Source organism: Monodelphis domestica, chromosome 4 (assembly GCF_027887165.1).
Source record: "Monodelphis domestica isolate mMonDom1 chromosome 4, mMonDom1.pri, whole genome shotgun sequence".
Taxonomy (NCBI): domain Eukaryota; kingdom Metazoa; phylum Chordata; class Mammalia; order Didelphimorphia; family Didelphidae; genus Monodelphis; species Monodelphis domestica.
Genome location: NC_077230.1, coordinates 437,030,771 through 437,050,305, shown reverse-complemented (window position 1 = coordinate 437,050,305; position 19,535 = coordinate 437,030,771). Strand labels below are relative to the sequence as shown.

General features: G+C 48.9%; 1 protein-coding gene across 4 annotated transcripts; it reads right to left on the bottom strand.

Annotated features, from left to right (window-relative positions):
* Positions 1–487: 487 nt before the first annotated feature.
* On the bottom strand, positions 488–12,339 carry LOC100020073 (zinc finger protein 345-like). 4 transcript variants are annotated; one of them, XM_007492283.3, is made up of 5 exons: positions 12,275–12,339; positions 10,208–10,262; positions 9,974–10,094; positions 9,303–9,398; positions 488–4,455 (listed from the first exon to the last, which is right to left on the bottom strand). In XM_007492283.3, the coding sequence occupies exons 2-5, from the start codon at positions 10,232–10,234 to the stop codon at positions 2,423–2,425; spliced, it is 2,277 nt and encodes a 758-aa protein (XP_007492345.1). In that variant the 5' UTR covers positions 10,235–10,262; positions 12,275–12,339; the 3' UTR covers positions 488–2,422. The 4 variants fall into 4 exon arrangements, with proteins under 4 accessions (XP_007492345.1, XP_007492344.1, XP_007492347.1 ...); XM_007492282.3 differs by lacking the exon at positions 12,275–12,339 and adding an exon at positions 12,147–12,250; XM_007492285.3 differs by lacking the exon at positions 12,275–12,339 and adding an exon at positions 12,147–12,250 and having other exon boundaries at positions 488–1,870.
* Positions 12,340–19,535: the final 7,196 nt, after the last annotated feature.

Genomic DNA, 19,535 nt, shown 5'->3' with positions numbered 1-19,535 from the left:
CCAACCCACAAAGGAAAAATCTCTTGCACTGCATCAGTCAGAATGAAGCGAGATAGTTGCCCAAAGACATCCACGTGCGGTGTCCAGACAAATCAAGATGACTGGTGATGGTGGGATGCAGTGGATGACCTCAGCTTCTTCCATGACTATAATGCTCCACAGTGCATGCTTCAGTCATCTTCATGGCTACTGGAACAAGTTTTTCTCATCTGCCCCTTCCACCAGAGGAAGTCTTTCATGTGCCTGGAGTAGACACCCCTTAACTTACAGACAGGTTTGAGGCCTGCCTGGGGTATGGCCACTGGGCATACTACAGTTTCTTGGAACCATAGGCAAGACCAGGGTGGCATGTGTATGCCAAAAGAGGAAATCAGCCCTGAAATGGGCTAAGCAAGCCCTTCTACCACAGATGCTTGTCTTTACTGAAAACTCATACACCCCAGTGCTTAATGTAGAGATGTGGGAAATGATCACTCAAGGAAGGCACTTATGGTTATAGACTAGTTTATTGGAAGAAAACATCAGAACAGGAGACCTGCAATAATAGCCTCAGAGGTGTAGCTGCCTTGGACTTGAATTTTCCTGACTCTGGGGTTCACAGTGGGTTTCATCAGATGCAAAATCCTTAGTGTCACTTAGGATAAAGATACAATGGTGGGCAACCTACTGACACTCCCCCCTTCCAGTTGAGGAGGACAGCTGGAATTTTCTAGCTACAGTGGACAAGGGCACCTCCAAATATGTTCATCCTCTCTGCCCCAAATAGAATCCCACTGTAGGAACTCTCTGGCACATGCTTGCCACTTGGATTGCCAGGGAATCAGTCCAGATTGCTAGCCTCCAAATGCCCACAAAGACTTGAGAGAATACAAATAGCTACCAACCCATATCCTAATTTTCTCATTCTTAAAAACATTATGAGAATGATCTATGTGCATATTAAAGATATTTGGAATGAAAATGTAATAAGCAGGCTACCCCCCCCCACCAAAAAAAATTCTCTACATCAGACATCCTTAGTCACAATTAGTTGACTGAATGGTGCCAAGAATACAAGACCTCACAATATATGCTCACCGACTACCAAAAAACCCCAAACAATAGACATTTAACTAGATAGAGCAAAGTACCTCCTCAAAAGACTCCCCCCCCCCCAAAGGAGGGTCTCATGCATATGTTAAGTTCATACAATATTCCTTGATAAATACATTCACAAAGATGACAGTGCAACAATACCCGAATCTTTAATGTTATGAGGCACAAACAGGGAAATGTATACTTGCCCAAATCCATATTTTTGCCACTGCTGTGATGGATTTTTTGCACCAGGTATAAAATGGAGGCGATTTCCTACAGCAGATTTCTATTAGAATGCAAGCTCCTTGCTTTATTTCCCCAGAATTTCTGCATAGTGCTTGCCCTAATCTAAGGTCTTAATGTATGTTTTGTTGGTGTCACCTAACTTGAAGAACTGTCCTCCAATGCTGTCAGTGGATAATATTGGGTAATCTAACTACATCCCTCCCTGCTCACCTCCTATCCCCTGAAAATTTGAAAACTGCAGGGTCTTTTCAGTAAGACTCATAATTATTAAAGGAGAGCTTGGCTTAGCAATTGATACTGGATAAAGCAAATGAATGAAAAATTTCTGTTACCTGTGATTATGACATATAGCTATAGACATATAATCCATTGAATTACCCCATTAGAACAAGTTGCTAGAGCAGAAATTATAGTGAGGAAATTATGCACCAATATTAATGACCCCACAGTTTACTGGCTTGTCAACATAAATGATTTTGTAAGGATGGCATATTGTTGCATGTATTGGAATACCACCATCTCCATGGAAACAAAATTTGCAGATGACCTAAAGGAAAGAGAAGGTGAATCTAGGTAAGCTATGATATTTTTCCAGTGATGATCTGTGTGCAAGAAATGGCATAAGAGATACCATTGAGGAAACACATGACCAGAAGTTAGGTGAGGTCATGTGGAAAAAGTGAAAGCTTACAGGTGGACACTTAATAGGAACTTATAAAATGCAAGATACCAGAGGATGGTCTGTAGCATACAAGATGGATTCTTGGGGGTAGGAGCTCTATGGGATGATGTGGATGAAAATTACCACAGATGAGAGGGTACAATGGGTGGCAATCAATATTGATGGAAGGAATACCTCTGTCAGTGAGACCACAGATTCACTAAAAGCATTAAAGGAAAATGAGAATGAGAATCTGCCCACACTATAACATGACCATATATTCTTGCTGCTCTGAGGTGTCTGTTGAGAACTGAACCCTACCTGAAGGGCTTTACATTTTCACCACATTTACTATACTTCTCACTACTAGAAATGATCTGATGTTTGGTAAGGCTTCCCCACATTCATAGATGAATGACCTTTTCTCAAAAACAAAAATCAAACACAATCCTTGATAGCATCAGCTGCAGCTAAAAGCCGGTTGCATTTATTATATTTCTCAGCTTCTTTCCTATGTGTTTTCTGATGCTCAGCAAGGGATGTGCTTTGGTTGAAGGCTCTGTCGCACTGATTACATTTGTAGGGTTTCTCCCCAGTATGGATTCTTTGATGTCGGGTAAGGTTCATATTCTGGCTGAAAGACTTTCCACATTCATTACAGTGATAGGGTTTCTCTCCCGTATGAGTTCTCTGATGTCGAGTAAGATTCATACTATGTGTGAAGGCTTTCCCACATTCATTACACTTATAAGGTTTTTCTCCAGTATGAATTCTTTCATGTTGAGTAACTGAGGAGCTATTACTAAAGGCCTTGCCACATTCACTACAATTATAGGGTTTTTCTCCGGTGTGAATCCTCTCATGTTGAGTAAGTGATGAGCCATTGCTGAAAGCTTTACCACATTCATTACATTTATATAACTTTTCTCCAGTGTGAATTCTTTGATGTCGTGTAAGGTTCATACTTTGGGTGAAGGCTTTTCCACATTCATTGCATTTATAGGGCCTCTCTCCAGTATGAATTCTTTGATGCTTAGTAAGACTTCCTTGCTGACTGAAGGCTTGTCCACATTCATGACATATGCAAAGTTTCTCTCCAGTATGAATTTTCTGATGACGGATAAGGCTTGTGCTCTGACTGAAGGTTTTTTCACAGACATTACATTTGTAGGGCTTCTCTCCTGTGTGAATTCTCTGGTGTTGAATAAGAGTTGTGTACTGGCTAAAGGTTTTTCCACATTCATTGCATTCATATGGTTTCTCTCCAGTGTGAATCCTATTATGTAGAATAAGAGTTGAGCTGTTGCTGAAGGCCTTACCACATTCATTGCATTTATAAATTTTCTCTCCTGTATGAAGTCTCTGATGTTGAGTAAGGTGTATATTTTGGCTGAAGGCTTTTCCACATTTTTTACACTTAAAGGGCTTCTCTCCTGTATGAATCCTTTGATGTTGAATAAGACTGCCCTGTTGACTAAAGGCTTGTCCACAGTCACCACACTGATAGGGTTTCTCTCCAGTGTGAATTCTCTGGTGTATACTGCAGGATGAACTGTTGCTGAAAGTCTTACCACATTCATTACATCTAAAGAGTTTTTCCCCGGTATGGACTCTCTGATGTCGGATGAGGTTTGTGCACTGACTGAAGGCTTTTCCACATTCACTACATTTATAAGGTTTTTCACCTGTATGAATCCTCTGGTGTCTAAGCAGGCTTGTGTGCTGACTGAACAATTTCTCACATTCATGACATTTAAAGGATTTCTCTCCAAATGGAATTCTCTGAAGTGGAGTAAGGGACAAGCTGTCACTCAAGACTTTCCTACATACATCACAAACACAGAGATTCTCTCCGGTATTAATTCTCTGATGCAGAGTAAGGGACAAGCTATCACCAAAGGCTTTCCCATGTTCATTATATATGTAGAGGTTCTCTCCAGTGGAGGTTTTCTGCTGTTGTGTAAGGTCACCTTGGTGAGAGGTTTTCCCAAATTCATAACATGTATAAGTTTTCTCTCCATTAAGTATTCTATGATACTGAACAAGGTCTGAGGAGTAACTGAAGGTAATACTACATTCATCATAATGACAAGGTTTTTTCCCTGAGGCAATCCTATCAAGTTGAATTAGGTCTGTATGTTGTTCAAAGCAAAGTCGATGTGAATCATACCTAGGGATACTCTTTCCAGCACTCTGTGGTGTCATAAGAATTGGGTCTGAACAGAAACGTCTCTCAAAGTCATTATATTTCTGACCCCTTGGCTCCTCAGTTTTCTTGTGGGCAAGTGGTATTTGCCTGACATTTCTCTCCTGGTTCCCCTGATGCCTCTTAAACCTGCTACCACATTCCCAAGATTCCCCCCAATTAGAACCCCAGGAACCATGCCAGGTAAAGCTTTCTTGGAATGATTTTTCCATAGCAAAACAAGCCTTTGCAATTGCCTCCTTGGTTTCAAACCTGGCCTCCCAATCTGAAAAAAACAAGAAAATGTAAATGTCCCATGTTCCACAGACAATCATCAATCAGTAATCATTTATTAAGCACCATACATACATACATACATATATACATATATCCCAATACTGTGCTAAATGCTGGGGTTACAGAGGAAAACAAAAAGCAGCCTCTGCTCTCAAGGAGCTCACAGTCTAACAGATGAGACAGCATATAAACAACTATAGGCATACCAGATAGTTACATGATAAAATGGAAATAAGCAATGATGGGAAAACAATAGCTGGAAAGCCCACCTGTGGCAGGTGAGATCGGGATCTGAGTCTTGAAGGAATCCAGGAGAGCAAGGAGGTAGAGGTGAAAAAGAATTCTAGGCAAATAAAAGGCGTGAATTCAGGAGACAGAGCATCACCTTCAAGGAAGAGAAAGCAGGCTGGATTTGATAGAGGACATGAAGGGGAAAGGAGAGTTAAGGATGATATCCAGGCTGTATTCCTGAGTGACTACCAAGATGGCAGTGCCTTTGCCAAGAAAGGGAAAGTCAGGAAGAGAAGCAAGGGTTTGGGAGGAAAGAAAATGACCTCTGTGTTTCACTAGCTTACAGGGTATCTAGCGCAGGATTTCCAAGAGGTAATTAGTGATGGGAGAATGGAACTTAGGAAACAGGGTCTCCAAAATGGAGGAGGAGCTATGTTGCAAAAACCCCAGAGAGAATCCATTAGAAAAGGAAGATCAGCAATGTAAAAGGCTACAAAAAGGAACCGAAAGGAAGCAAAAAAAGTCATCTGATTGGGCAAAAAAGAGTTCACTGGAGACTCTGAAGTGCTTTCAGGTGGATCAGGAGATCAGAAATCAGACTGCAGCAAACTCAAAAGGTAATGAAGGAGGCCCTGACTGTAGCTTTCTCAAGGAAATTTGACTGAGATGGGGAGATTAGATAGAGCACCAAAAAGTACAAAAAAGTGAGGGCATTTTAAGGGGGAGGGGACGGGTTGGAAATATGGTCATGGCAGCAGGGAAGGAGTTACAGTGCAGAGAGATTAAAGGTTAAAGACTGGGGAATATTGCAGATTAGAGACTAGGGAAGTTGAGGTTATTAAACGAGGCAATTCTGTAGAGGAGTTTGAAAAGATGGGTTTAAGGATGCCAAAGAGGGATTTGCCTTAGGGAGAGGGTCACATCTTCATACCAGACAAGGGTGAAGGAGAGAGTAGCAGAAGGCATCTAAGTGATATGAGATAAAGTGGGGACAAGAGGGAGTTCTTGTTGCATGGCCTCAATTTATCCTCAGAAAGGGAAGCAATGGGAGAGCCTTGAGGAAGGACAAAAAGAACTGGAATCGCCACTGTACTGAGTGGGAAGAGTGAATCAACAAGGGAAGTATATAAAGCTGCCTTGCTACAATAAAGGCCCAGGGAGGATGATCTAACAAAGCTGTCATGGACCCGGTTACTGTGGTTATGACTTTCTCCAGCTCCATTAAGAAGCACACAAAGAGGTGGCCAAAAACTGGAAAACGAGGGGATGCCCATCAATTGGGGAATGGCTGAACACATTGTGGTATATGTTGGTGGTAGAATACTATTGTGCTCAAAGGAATAATAAAGTGGAGGAATTCCATAGAGACTGGAACAACCTCCAGGATGTGATGCAGAGCGAGAGGAGCAGAACCAGGAGAACATCGTACACAGAGACTAATACACTGTGGTATAATCGAACGTAATGGACTTCTCCATTAATGGTGGTGTAATGTCCCTGAACAATCTGCAGGGATCTAGGAGAAAAAAACACTATTCATAAGCAAAGGATAAACTATGGGAGTGGAAATACCAAGGAAAAGCAACTGCCTAAATACAGCGGTTGAGGGACATGACAGAGGAGAGACTCTAAATGAACACTCTAATGCAAATATTATCAACTTGGAAATGGGTTCGAATCAAGAAAACATGTAATGCCCAGTGGATTTACGCGTTGTCTATGGGGGGTGGGGGGAGGAAAAGAAAATTATCTATGTCTTTAATGAATAATGCTTGGAAATGATCAAATAAAATATATTAAAAAAAAAAAGAAGCACACAAAGAGCAGGGAGAGCTCTAGATTGTGGAGTTTGGCAAGGTATGATCAGTGACAGGAAGAGAAGAAAAGAGTTTCACCCAGAGGGTTGAGCTGATTCACGGAAGAATTAAGGCAAAGAAAAGAGGAAAGCGTAGGCGTGATGGCCTAGGAAAGGACTGAGGGAAGGAGAGATTGGAGGTCCCAGTAGAGACTGGATGATGGGAAGCTTTGATCAGATAAAGGAATTTCAGCATCCATAAACACAGAACTAGAACCTTTGAGGGAAATGCTCCTGACAATGGAGCCTCACTATTCACCATGGCTTCCAGGAGCAAATATACGCTTCTTCTATTTACCCTTCATAGATCTTCATAGCTTGGTCCCTTCCCATCTTCCCAGGTTTCTTAGACTCGGCTCCCTTCCACAGAATCCAGGCTGACCTGTTTACTATTCCTCATAAGTGACATTCCAGCTCCTCCAACTCTATCAGCTCAAAGGTCCCCTTCCCTTCTCAGGACTGACTTCCAAGGAGTCCTCATTGATTGTGAAAGAACCTTCATTAGCTTGGGAGCTCCTGAAGGGCAGGCCTGTTCTTATCTGTCAGCCCCAGGCCGTGCGGCCCCATAGCCTGGCTCAGGGGACGTGGGCACTCCGAAAATGCTTCTTAACCGATGGATCTGATTCATTTACTTACCTCATTTGTCTCCGAAGGATTGTGGCGAGGCTCACATAAGAATAAGGAGAACAGTGGGCAGCTGGGTAGCTCAGTGGATTGAGAGCCAGGCCTAGGTTCAAATCTGACCTCAGACATTTCCCAGCTGTAATGACCCTGGGCAAGTCATTTGACCCCCATTGCCTAGCCCTTACCACTCTTCTGCCTTGGAGCCAATACACAGTATTGACTCCAAGATGGAAGGTAAGGGTTTAAAAAAAAAAAGAATAAGGAGAACAACACTACAAGCTAGCTCCCCCTTGTACCACAAGGAAAGGTTTGAAAGTGGTTTAGAAATATCGCCTTATTGACCCTCACCACAGTCCTGGGAGGCAGGTGGTAGCACCATCTTCATTGGGCAGATTTTGCAGGGAAGGAAATGGAGGCAGACAGAGAAGATGACTTGCTTAGGTCACATTTGAAGCCAGAACTTCCTGTCTCTGAAGTCCAGTGTGCCACCCAGCTGCCTCAGAGAATGTCTACAAAGCACTTTGCAAACACGGTTCACAATGAGGTGATTATTCCCCCAGCACTGCCAGGTGTCCAGTACATGTTCACGATCACCGAGCGATGAGCACACAAGAAGCACAGACTAGGATTGCCAGACAAAAGTCTTGGGGAAGAGAATGGAATCAGCCAATTCGAAGCCAGGAACCACTCCGGCTTCCCTTTCTGGACCGATTTCACATGACTATCTTCACGTGGGGGGCTCCAGACAGACATGGTGGTCCACCGCAGCGTTTCCATCCTTTGCGCAGAACCTTCCCTTCCTCACCTCCCCCTACAAAGTGCTGTGGTCATTCATAGTCGTACCCAAGGGAAGGGTTTGGGCTTTTGTAGAATGCCTATGTGCCAGGCACGGTGCTAAGAGCTCATCAGAGAGGTATCATTATGGTGCCCATCTGACAGCTGAAGAAGTCAAGGCAGATAGAGGTTACATGATTTGCCCAAGGTCACACAGCTCCTCTTGTGTTTGAGGCCATGTCCGGGTTTCCTGACTCTCCTGCGGGTGTCTTCCCTCTCCTGGTTGCCCAGGCTGAAACGAGGGCCCCATCCTTGAATTCTCCATCACCTTCTCCATATCACATCTCCATATCACATGGGTCAAAAGTTCCCATTGACTTCGGTTTGCTGATGTCCCCCTCGTCCATTTTCTCCTCCCTATTCCCGCTGTCCTCACTTAGATGCAGGCTCCGGTGGTCTCCACCAGCCTCTCCCGACAGCTCTGGGCTTCATTCGCTCCCTTTCGGCTGGTGCCCTCTCCCCCTTCAGAACATTTTCTGAGAATACTTGGGCCGGGGATTGACTTCTAACTCGCTCAATGGTTCTTCCATGCAGCCCTGATCTGGCATTGGAAGCTTTGCCCACTGCAGTGCCATTCATTCCTAATTCCAAGCCTTGGTTCCAGCCACAGAAATCTACTCCCAGAGAGCCTGAGGTGGCACCACTGACTCACCCCTGCTGGCCCTGGTCCCCAACATCCTCTCTCCCTCCTTTTCTCTCCTCCCAACCTGAACCCTGGAAGGACATCAAAGTGGAAGAAAAGGCGGGGGGCTGGCCTCGCCCAATGGGCCCAAGAGGAAATGACCGGCCAGGGCAGGTGCTGGGGCGCTGCTGCTGAGCACAAGGGGGAGCCCGAGGGGAAGAATGCTGCCCAGTACGTGCCGGGGAGCCAAAGGACGGGACTGGGAGCTCAGGATCTCATGGAAAATGGACCCACCCAGCCAGCCTCCTCCGAGACAGGCTGGATGGACTGGAAATAATCCAGAGGGAGACCTGGGGGGGGGGGGGGAGGCGCCAGCTGAGCACAGGGCCGGGCCCAGGGGAAGCCTCAGACAGGACAGCACCAGAGCTCCCTCCTCATTCTGGAACCAGACTCCTCCCCTTCCGTTCCGGGCCCCTCCTCCCAACACACCCGTATGTGGGCAGGTCTATACAACCCGCAGCCGTTTCCCAGAACTATGCGGGTGACAGTCCCAAAGCAGGGGGCTGTTGTGCTTGGAACATGTCTCTTCACACGCACACACATGAGCCCGTGGGTGAGGGAGGAGGGGCTTTGGGCGGGGCCTCCCTCGATTCCTGCCCCGCCCCCTCACCTGGAGGTAGGCTTCTGGCCGCTTCTCCTTCGGGCATCCATGGCGCTTCGCTCTGCTCTAACTGGAAGATCACATTCGGCTTGGAGACGGGATGGCCTGCTCGTGGGGAAGAAGCGGAAAGCTGGGAGCGAGGCGCCCCGAAGGGCAACAGGAGCCCCTCCGGGACCCTCTCTAGGCTGTGCTCCTCGGCCAGCCCCCCCCATGGCAGCCAGGGGGCGCCCCTGCTCTGGCCTCTGCCCAGCCCGACTCCTCCTCCCGCAGGGCTGACAGTTCTGCTGAAGTCTCCGGGGCTCCACACAGCCATGGAGCGCCTTAGGGGGCCCTGCAGACGGGCCGCGGGTCTGGGCGCCCCCACCGTTGCCCCAAGCCCGAGGCCCGACGCAGGTCCCTCCGGCCCGCCCCCCTGACAGCCGCCCCTCCCTAGGCTGCCCTCAGACGGAGACCCCCCTCCCCCCAGCCCGTCTGGTCTGCGCGGGGAGCCCAGGGAACGGAGCAGAAGCGGGAGGGAAGCCGCCGGCGAGAAGGGCAGAGCCGGAGCCAAGAGAACAGTGTAGACGACCACAGCGTCCCCGCAGGCGGCCCTCCCCCTCTTGGTCTTTGCTCCGAGGGCGGCTCTCCGGAGGGGAAAGCCAGGGCTCGCCCGGCCCGTGTGCGAGGAGGCGCCTCCTTACCCAGCGACGCCACGTTCCGGTAGTTCTCGAGCATCACCTCCCTGTACAGGGCTCTCTGCGCCGGCGCCAGCAGCTGCCACTCCTGCCGCGTGAAGTCCACGGCCACGTCGCGGAAGCTCACCTGAAAGGCCGCACCAGGCGCTCGCAGGCCGCCCCTCCCCCGCCCGACGGCCCAGGAACGTCCCGGAGGGGCTCACAAGGTGGGGCGTCCCAAGAGGGTCGAAGCCAACTTACCGGAGCCGGAGCCGGCCCGGCGGCCATCGTCACCTCCTCCTCCTGGGCGGAGCTCCTGCAGGAGGGCAGAGGAAAGGCTGGGGGCGGGGCGGGGCGCGCTGACCCCGCCTCTTCCGGCTGCCCCCTTTAGAGCTGGCAGTCTCTGCCTTCTCCCCTCCGCCCAGCAGAGCTCCCAGCAGGACCCTCGGGAGAGGCGGCGGGCCTGGAGGCAGGAAGCTCCGAGTGCGAGTCCCGCTACCAACACATCCCTTGAGCCCCGGAATCAGGGCCATCTCCCAGTCAAGGGAGGAGCGGCCTGCCGGGATGGCCCAGAACCCCAGGCTGAGCCAGGAAGCGGGCCGGGCTGGAGGGCAGGCCGCATCCCTGACCCGCTCGAAGCTCCTCTTTGGTCTGACTCCTGGGGGGGCACAGCTGCAGCCCCCCACGCCAGGCCAGTCTCTGCAGGGGCTCTGAGCACCGCCAGGGGGACCCATGGGGGAGGGGAGGCGGGGGAAGGAGGGGAGGGGGAGGGGGAGGAGGCCGCGGATGCCTCCTTAAGCTGGGCCCTCCCATCCTCCTGGACCTGATGGGCCCCTCCAACCCACATCGGAATGCCTGTGGCCGCCCATGTTAAAGGGAGAGTGAAGGCACGACCGTGGGAGGAAGCGATGGGCTACTCCCTGGCTCAGCCATTCCAGGCCAGCATCCGGCCCCGGGGGGGGGGGCGGGGCTCAGAGGGCCGCGGGGGAGGGAGGCGGTCCCAGGACCGGGGTTCAGATTCTGGCCTTGTCACTGGTTGGTGCCTCCTTCAAGGCATCTCTTCCAGCTCAAATTCAATGACTGCCATCCCCACACACATGTCCCATGACACACGTGTGTTATAGGTTTGGGAGCCAGCAGGGGGAACAAGAAACAAGCGCTGGTTTAGATGCCTCAGTACTGGGTTCGAATCCTGTCTCTGCCACTTCTTAGAGCCTGAGCTGGGGTGGGCAGAATGGCCCTTCTAGGCCATTCACATTCCCCAGGGGAGCAGCCCAGGGTGCTGGGGGGCCAGACCTTCACCTGAACCCCTGGAAGGGAAACAGGGATGGAATCAGGAAGCCCTGAGGGGGAACTGGGCCTCAGACCCTGGGGGGGGGGGTGTCACTTCAGCTCCCCTTCCCCTTTCTGTAAAACGGGCAAAGGCCCCCAGCCCAGGCTTGTGAGGAATTCGGGCATTGCCTTCCCTGTGGAATGAGGGACCCAGGAGAGCAGGGGCACAAAGAGGCAGTCCGCCGCGCCCCCGCTCCTCCAGGGCCGGAGCACATTTACATTTACAGCAAGAGCCCCTGTGTGCCCAGCACTGTGCTAAGAGCTTTAAAGTTCTCCCTGAAGGCCACAAGCCCCTGGGAGGGACGAGGGCTGCTCTTCTCCCGTTTTACAGACCAGGAACGTGAGGTAACTTCCCGGCCCCCACACCTAGGGGTCCCATTTGAACCCAGGGCTTCCTGACTCCTGGGGGACTTCCAGGGCCCAAGACAGCCCCTGAGGACCCATGCCAGGCCTCACGGCCTCCCCGATCTTAGGAGAAACGCGGCTGGGGGAGGGCTGCGAAGGGAGGGGTTACCCCCGAAGGACCGCCCGGCCCCAGCCAGAACGGCTGAGTGAAGGGGGGAGGGGCCCTGAATCCCCGCCCCTCCCCCAAAGCACACACCGGGCAGCGGGCGAACCAGCGAGGAGCGCGGGGAGCTCAGCGCCAGGGGGTCAGCCCGGACCCCAGCCGCCCCTTTGCCCCGCCAGACCCACCCCGACCCAGCAGCAGTCCCTCTGCCAGATACACAAGCACAAGCCCCAGCCCCTCCCCTGGTCACACACTCGCACCCGTGCACACACGCCCCTGGCCCAAACCCCGCCCTCTCTTGTACACCCACACACGCCCGATCCGAGACACTCACGCTGGCACGCACACTTCCACACTCACTGAGTCAAGCCGGGTCAGAGCTGCTCTACGGACGCCCTGGGAGAGCGGTGGTTAAGGAGGGGAAAAGGAGCCCGGGCCACGCCTGCGCACTGACTCCCTCCCCTCCTCCCTCCCCCGCCCCTACTCACCCAGCAGGGCCCAAGAACAAAGAGCCGAACAAAAAGCCCGGCCCCGGGGAAAGCTGCGCCTGCGCACCTAGAAATTCCCAGCATGCCCTGGGGCTCTGCACGGAGGTGTGCGTGGTGTCACTCTATCAGCATTCTGGGAAATGGAGTCCGTCCGTGAGGCGCCCTTCTAGCCTGGGTGGAGGGGCCACGTGCGCAGCTGCGAGGCTCTGGGAGGACTGAGGCTGAATGTCGGTGGAGCACAGCCACCCTGTGGTTCTGGTTCTCGTGGCTATCAGGGCTCTTAAAGGGAGCCCCTGTCTAGCCCAATCCTACAGCACACCTCCTCCAGGCATCTCTCCTCTCCTTCCCTGGCACAGAGGAGGCAGCGAGCCCCCTTTGGGGCCTCCCTGCCTCCCTCCGGTCCCGTGCTGCAGACCAGAGTCCATCCAAACCGTCCTGAGGAGTCTCCCAGAGCCCCTCCTTCTCCACAGCGGGGCTCCTGCTTGCAGGCGATTGATGTCTCCGGAGGCCCGGAGGACTGGATCATTGCAAAGCCGGCATCCCTCACCATCCTACAATCAGGAATTAGAAACCTCCCAAAAGCCGTGGGAAGAAACGTGCTACCCGTAACAGTGTCGATTTTATTTAGCTTTTTAAAGTTTAAAAATTCTGAGCTGACATAGCACTGCTGGGTCTGTACCCCAAAGAGATAATGGACACAAAGACTTGTACAAAAATATTCATAGCTGCGCTCTTTGTGGTGGCCCAAAACTGGAAAATGAGGGGATGCCCATCAATTGGGGAATGGCTGAACAAACTGTGGTATATGTTGGTGATGGAGTACTATTGTGCTAAAAGGAATAATAAAGTGGAGAAGTTCCATGGAGACTGGAACAACCTCCAGGAAGTGATGCAGAGCGAGAGGAGCAGAACCAGGAGAACATTGTACACAGAGACAAACACACTGTGGTATCATCGAACGTAATGGACTTCTCCATTAGTGGTGGTGTAATGTCCCTGAACAACTTGCAGGGACCCAGGAGAAAAAAACACCATTCATAAGCAAAGGATAAACTATGGGAGTGGAAACACCGAGAAAAAGCAACTGCCTGAATACAAAGATTGAGGGGACATGACAGAGGATAGACTCTAAATGAACACTCTAATGCAAATACTATCAACAAAGCAATGGGTTCAAATCAAGAAAACATCTAATGCCCAGTGGACTTACGCGTCGGCTATGGGGGGTTGGGGGGGGGGAGGAAAAGAAAATGATCTATGTCTTTAACGAATAATGCTTGGAAATGACCAAATAAAATATATTTAAAAAAAAAAAAAAAAATTCTGAGCTGAACTCCCCCCCAGAGACCATTTCCATGAACCAAGTAGAACAGAAGATTCTCTGCGTGCATTTCTATTTCTCACTTTATTTTAAAAATCTTAATATATTACCTTTTCACAAAATTGTGTAACAACATATATAATCACGCAAAGTTATCAAGGGAGAAGCTGGGTGGCTCAGTGAATAGAGAGTCAGGCCCAGCCAGAGACGGGAGGTCCCGGGTTCCAATCTGGCCTCAGACACTTCCTAGCTGGGTGTCCCTGGGCAAGTCACTTCATCCCTGTTGCCTAGCCCTCACCACTCTTCTGCCTTGGAACAAATTCATTCTAAAACAGAGTGTAAGGTCTAAAGAAAAAAGTATCTAATACATTCCTTGCATTATTTTCCAAACTGTCTGCTTATAGCTAAATCTGAATTTATGAAGATCGGTCTTCCTGGCCACCACATACTTAATGTCCCGACATTTCTACTCTCCATTAATTGGCTCTTTGATTAATATGGGCTTGGAGGAGGGGGAGAATCCCAGCCCTAGTCCCCGACGTGCTGCTATCCAGGCCTACCCAAAGTTGAAAAAATATCAGCAAATAAAATATTTGTAGGAAAATCACCATCATGGAAAACCAATTCTCCCGCCAACCATTTCCCTTTATATTCTCCGTCCCGTATCCATCTCCTCTGGGTCAGGAGGCGGGTTATAGAGCCCCTGATGAACCCCTAGTATACTGGCTGACCCTTAAAAGAAGAGCCGCGAATAGCACGGAAATGGGGATCGAGTGATAGTGTTTGTACAGCCCAGTGGAATGGCTTGTCAGCTCTGGGAGGGGGAGGGAAGAGAACATGAATCATGGAAATGTGGGAAAATATTTTAAACTGATAAGAAAGTTGATGTTAAAAAAGAAAAGGTGGGACATCTTTCCAAGTGACTTGCTTTCCCAGTGTGACCTTTATGAAATCTGCATCCATTCACAAAGCACTGAAACGATCTGTGTTTTCTGATCTCTACTTTTCCCGTGACGTCCACATACCCAAATTCCAGTTGTTGCTCCATTGTGGGACATTCCCTCCCACCCTCAGTTCTTTGGTAGAACAAAAGGAGACGGCAGCCATATTTTTGTACACTTGCGTCTTTTGTCCTGTCTTCAGTGGAATATGGCTGCTCCTAACAGGAGCTCTGAGGCAGTCTATGTAGCCCGTTTCACATCAGTCAGTCACTGGGCGTGCCTTATTGCCCCGACCCCTTCCCACGCAGTTCTCTCATCTGTCATGTGTGTCGTTCACATGGGGACCACGAGGAGCCCCAGAGTTGAGTTGATGCGCAGTTACCTAGTACTGATTTGTACAATGCTTGGCTTTTAATGGCATTCATCTTCTTCCTGACTTTTCCCAGGTGAAAACAAATAAACATATAAGGAACTTCCAGTTGAGGGAAAGGACATTCCCTGTATTCATGATGCTCCTCTTACCACCATGATCAGGCTGAAATGCTTTCCAGTTACGAGTGATTTGGATTGGTGGTTGTAGAGGGACCGTATTTTCCCCAAATACTCATTGGTAATTGCATTTCTCCCTTTGAAGGTACCTATTTATCAAGTCTGAACTCGGACACTCCCAGGTTATACGATCCTGTGCAAGCCGCTCAGCTCACATTGCGGAGCCTTTTCAGTTCCTCTGTCTTAGAAATGATACAAAGCCCGAAGAGAAAGGTTTAACCAATACAGGAAGCTGTCTGATCACAGCTCTCGACTCTGTCTGTGGCACCCATTCTCCATATCCCATATGGAACCAGCATCTCTTTTCTATGTACCTTGCCTATGAGTCCTTGCAAGCAAGACTTCCTTCAATCTGCTTCCTGGTTGTAATGATGGGGAGTAGGAAAGAGAACTTTTGGGGGTGAATGGAATGTTGAGAGCTCTGCAGTGTATGAGGCAAGAAGGACAGTTGGGAACAGAACAAGGACTTCTGGGAAATTCTCCTGAGGAAGAGGGTTAATGGCTTCCCTTTGGGGCAGCCTGCTGCTCCAGGATCTTCTTGCAAGGGCTGAGCACCTGAAAGGGAAGCCAGGGCCTGAGGGAACACAGGTGGAAGGGTTAAAGATAAAGGCAGGAAGGACTTGGGTAGAGAAAACAGACACAAGGACACAGGATTCTTCAGCCTGCCAGCTCCTCCTCAGATGGTCAGAGAGAGGGTCAGACAGGTGAACTGATTCTTATTGGGGTTTCCAGGAATGGGGGATGTGGGATGGTCACTCAAACAGGTTGTGGGATGGAGACATTAGCATCATATTGGCAATCCGCGCAACAAGACCAAAGAAGGAAGCTGACACAATGGCATGGCTAGTGCCTGACCAGAAGCTCATTGGGAAGTCCTGCATCCACCCTCTCATTCAGAAGCTAAGCGTGTGTCCTGGCCATTACACAGATGCTATAGACAGCCTATATGTTGCTGGCCAGCATTCCAGACTGCAGACAAGGGGAGAGGTTCGAGTTCCACAAAATTTGAGCCCCAATTCAATTCAAGGGTACAGAAATCAGCCATGTGGGAGGGAGGGGAGGAAAAGAACATGATTTTTGTAATCCTGGAAAAATACTCTAAATTAATCAATTAAATAAAAGCAGTCTGAGATGACTTAAATGTGAAATAAATCAATAAAAATACCCATAAAAATAAAATTTAAGTTTTAGATTAAAAATATGTATGTGTATACATATATATTTTAATACATATATGTATATCCGTTATATATATCCATAAAGGGGGCAGCTGGGTAGCTCAGTGGATTGAGAGCCAGGTCTAGAGACTGGAGGTCCTGGGTTCAAATATGACCTCAGACACTTCCCAGCTGGGTGACCCTGGGCAAGTCACTTCACCCCCATTGCCTAGCCCTTACCCCTCTTCTGCCTTGGAACCAATACACAATATTGATTCCAAGATTCCAAGGTAAGGGTTTATATACATACATATATATATATTTAAACGTCCTCACCACTGTGCTTCCCTGTCATTCGCCACCCCCTCTTGGGCTCCAGCTCTGCGTGCAGGGAGTCTCCACCTCCACTGGATCTTTTCTCCTAATCTGAGTCAGCCCTCCAACAGAAAGATGTCCCAGAATGGGGAAAGTGAGTCAGAGTTGAAGTGACTTGCCCAGGGTCACACAGCCACCAAGTGTCTCAGGCATGATTCCACCCCAGATCTTCTGGATTCCACCCATGTTTCTCTCCAGGAGTTCCCATGAAGGCTCCAGATGAGGTCTCCCACCCACTCTAGCTAGTGCCCCAGGGGTCGGCCCTCACTGTATGGGAATGGAACAGCGAGAGGACAGGAAATGAGACCAGCCTTCCCCATGGGTGGGCCCCAGAAGGGTCATCCTGCCCATCCCAACTGAGGCCATGCAAAGGGGCAGAGACGGGATTTGAACCAGGGACTGGGGCCTCCCAGCCCAGTGGGCTTGCTTCCTGTTGTACCCTGCTGGCTCCCAGACATATAACCCACAGGGACCAATGAGTGTGTGTCAGGGCTCTGGCGGTCTCCTGGGGTCACGGAGTGTCACCTGGGCTGACTCCTGTTTCACAGAAGGACACACTGACGCCACAGAAGAGACAGACATGTGTCAGAGGCAGAATCTGAACCCAGGGGGATTTCCAGAAACAACTCCGGCTGTGGCTGTTAAGGGAAGGCTCAGCTCAGGGTCTGGGGCACAATAGGTCCTGCTTCCAGGAGGCGAACTTCACCGGGTAACTCTGGGTAAAAGCACAGCGTGAAATTGTGCATCCTGAAGCTGGGGGAGGTTCAATGGAAGCCTGGAAAGGAAATCAGGACAAGGCCGGTGGAAGGGAGCCAGAAAACGAGATCTTTGTTTCCTTTGGAAGTGCTCCCGGTTTTGAGGAAGAGCTATCATGCTGCAGAATAAAACTCTTCAGCCAGTGTGTGTAACTACCAGCCACAGGATTTACCTGTCTAAAGGGTAATATGGAAACATTATGAATTGAATTTTTTTTAATCCCTTACCTTTGTCTTGGAACCAATACTGTGTGTTCCTTTCAAGGCAGAAGAGCAGTAATGGGGGTGAAGTGACTTGCCCAGGGTCACACAGTTAGAAAGCAGCTAAAGGCAGATTTGAACCCAGGACCTCTCTGGGCCTGGCTCTCAATCCAGTCAGCCCTTCGCTACCTCCATTGCTACTCTGATTAATGCTTTAATGGAATATAACTCCCAGATAGTAGATAACCTCATACAGGACTTTAGATGTGATTAAAAATCCAAAGGGCAATAAATAAATGGAAGCAATTTGGTGGAGGGTCATTTGAAAGTTGAAAATAGTTTTGTTTTAGGTTTAAAACAAAATATTTTTTATGAAAAAGGTGAAATTTGGCAAACTTATAAAGGCGTGATGTGGAAAAGCAGCTTCTCTTACAATCCAGATGTTGGTAGACTACGAACTAAACTTTAAAAAGGTGAAAAACTACAGTTTAAAAAAGTATGTAGTTTATCTGCCCTGCTGTCATGTGTTTGTGTTTTCTGAATTGTAATTCTAATTTCAGTTATAAATCTTATTCTGAAGCAATGAGTGTCATTCTGTTCTTCTTTCCCTCTCATTTCTGAAAATGATGAAACAATTGCTTAAGGTTATTGTATAACTAATAGTATTGTATAATGTTGACTATAATATAATCTAAAGGGGCAGCTGGGTGGCTCAGTGGATTGAGAGCCAGGCCCAAAGATAGGAGGTCCTGGGTTCAAATCTGATCTCAGACACTTCCCACCTGTGTGATATGAATTTGTTTTACTCCACCCTGCTTAGTCTTTAGAATTTTAGCAACCTGGAATGTAGACACCCCCACTTAAGGATTAAATGTGGGGGACGAAGGTCTATGACCTGCCTGTGCTAGTAAGTGTGGAAAGGAAAAGTAAAGCAAGTTCTAGACTTTCTGTCACTGAGTTGGAATCAACAGCTGTTGGAGTTGTCAACATAGAAATCTAGAGATCTCCAGTTTATTTAGTTGGGAGGTAGAAACCCCAGGTTTTGACCTTGTTACAGGAGAGTTTTCCCCCTGAGGGAAGGTCCCACTGCATGAGACAATAGACATCCACTTCAGGTAGGAGATAGACCCCATCCAAAGTCAAGTAACTCTTTTGTCTCCAGAAGCCTTTCCCAGTATATCACATCCTCCTTCTGAGGATCAAACTCAGGACCTTCAGCTTGTGAGACTGATGCGCTACCTACTGTGCCAAAACTAAAGTGAATGTCTATTGTCTGGTGAAGTGGAACCTTCCCTCAAGAGAAATTTCTAGATTTACAGTGACAAGGCCAAAACCTGGGGTTTCTACCTCCCAACTAAATAAACTGGGGATCTCTAAATTTTCATGTTGACAGAGTATTAGAGAGATACTGACAAGACTGACAGTTGGTGGGGGAAGGGGTAACTGGGAGTGGCAGTTGGTCTTGTGACTAGGACTTCCTTCCTGGCCCTGGAACTGGTAGGAGGTCTCTCTCCCAGTCTCTGGATATAAGTGGTTCTATTCCCAATTTTCCCAAACCCAACGTTGTGCTCTCCCTGGATTCCTATGATCGTGTCATCGACAAAAGGACTTAAGGGAAGCAGTTTGAACTGTAAGGTTGGTCTTTAGGGGTATCAGCCCAAAGAGACAGGCCCAACCAGTTCTGAAAGTTGGAACTTTCTTCTCTTGCTATCTACTGCTAAGACTTTGAACTTAAGAAAACTAGCACAGATTAGCAGGAATAAAAGAAACCCTTCACCAGGCTGTGAGGCCTGGCCTCAGCTCCAAAGCTGAGACTCAAACCTCATCTAGGGACATCCCTCTTCCCTCTTCCCTACCTCCCCAATCCAAACTTGTTATTAAAATTTATCTTTATTTGAACATCTCAGTCAGATAAGAGGACTAATATTTCTGGGGACATAGAAGGAGCTGAACCTCAGGACA

Coding starts and splice junctions, on each gene's coding strand:
- LOC100020073 (XM_056796493.1), bottom strand. CDS start 9,606: ATGGCTGTGTGGAGCCCCGGAGACTTCAGCAGAACTGTCAGCCCTGCG. Junction 4,456..9,302: donor GGCCAGAAGCCTACCTCCAG/GTGAGGGGGCGG, acceptor TGTTTTTTTCAG/ATTGGGAGGCCAGGTTTGAA.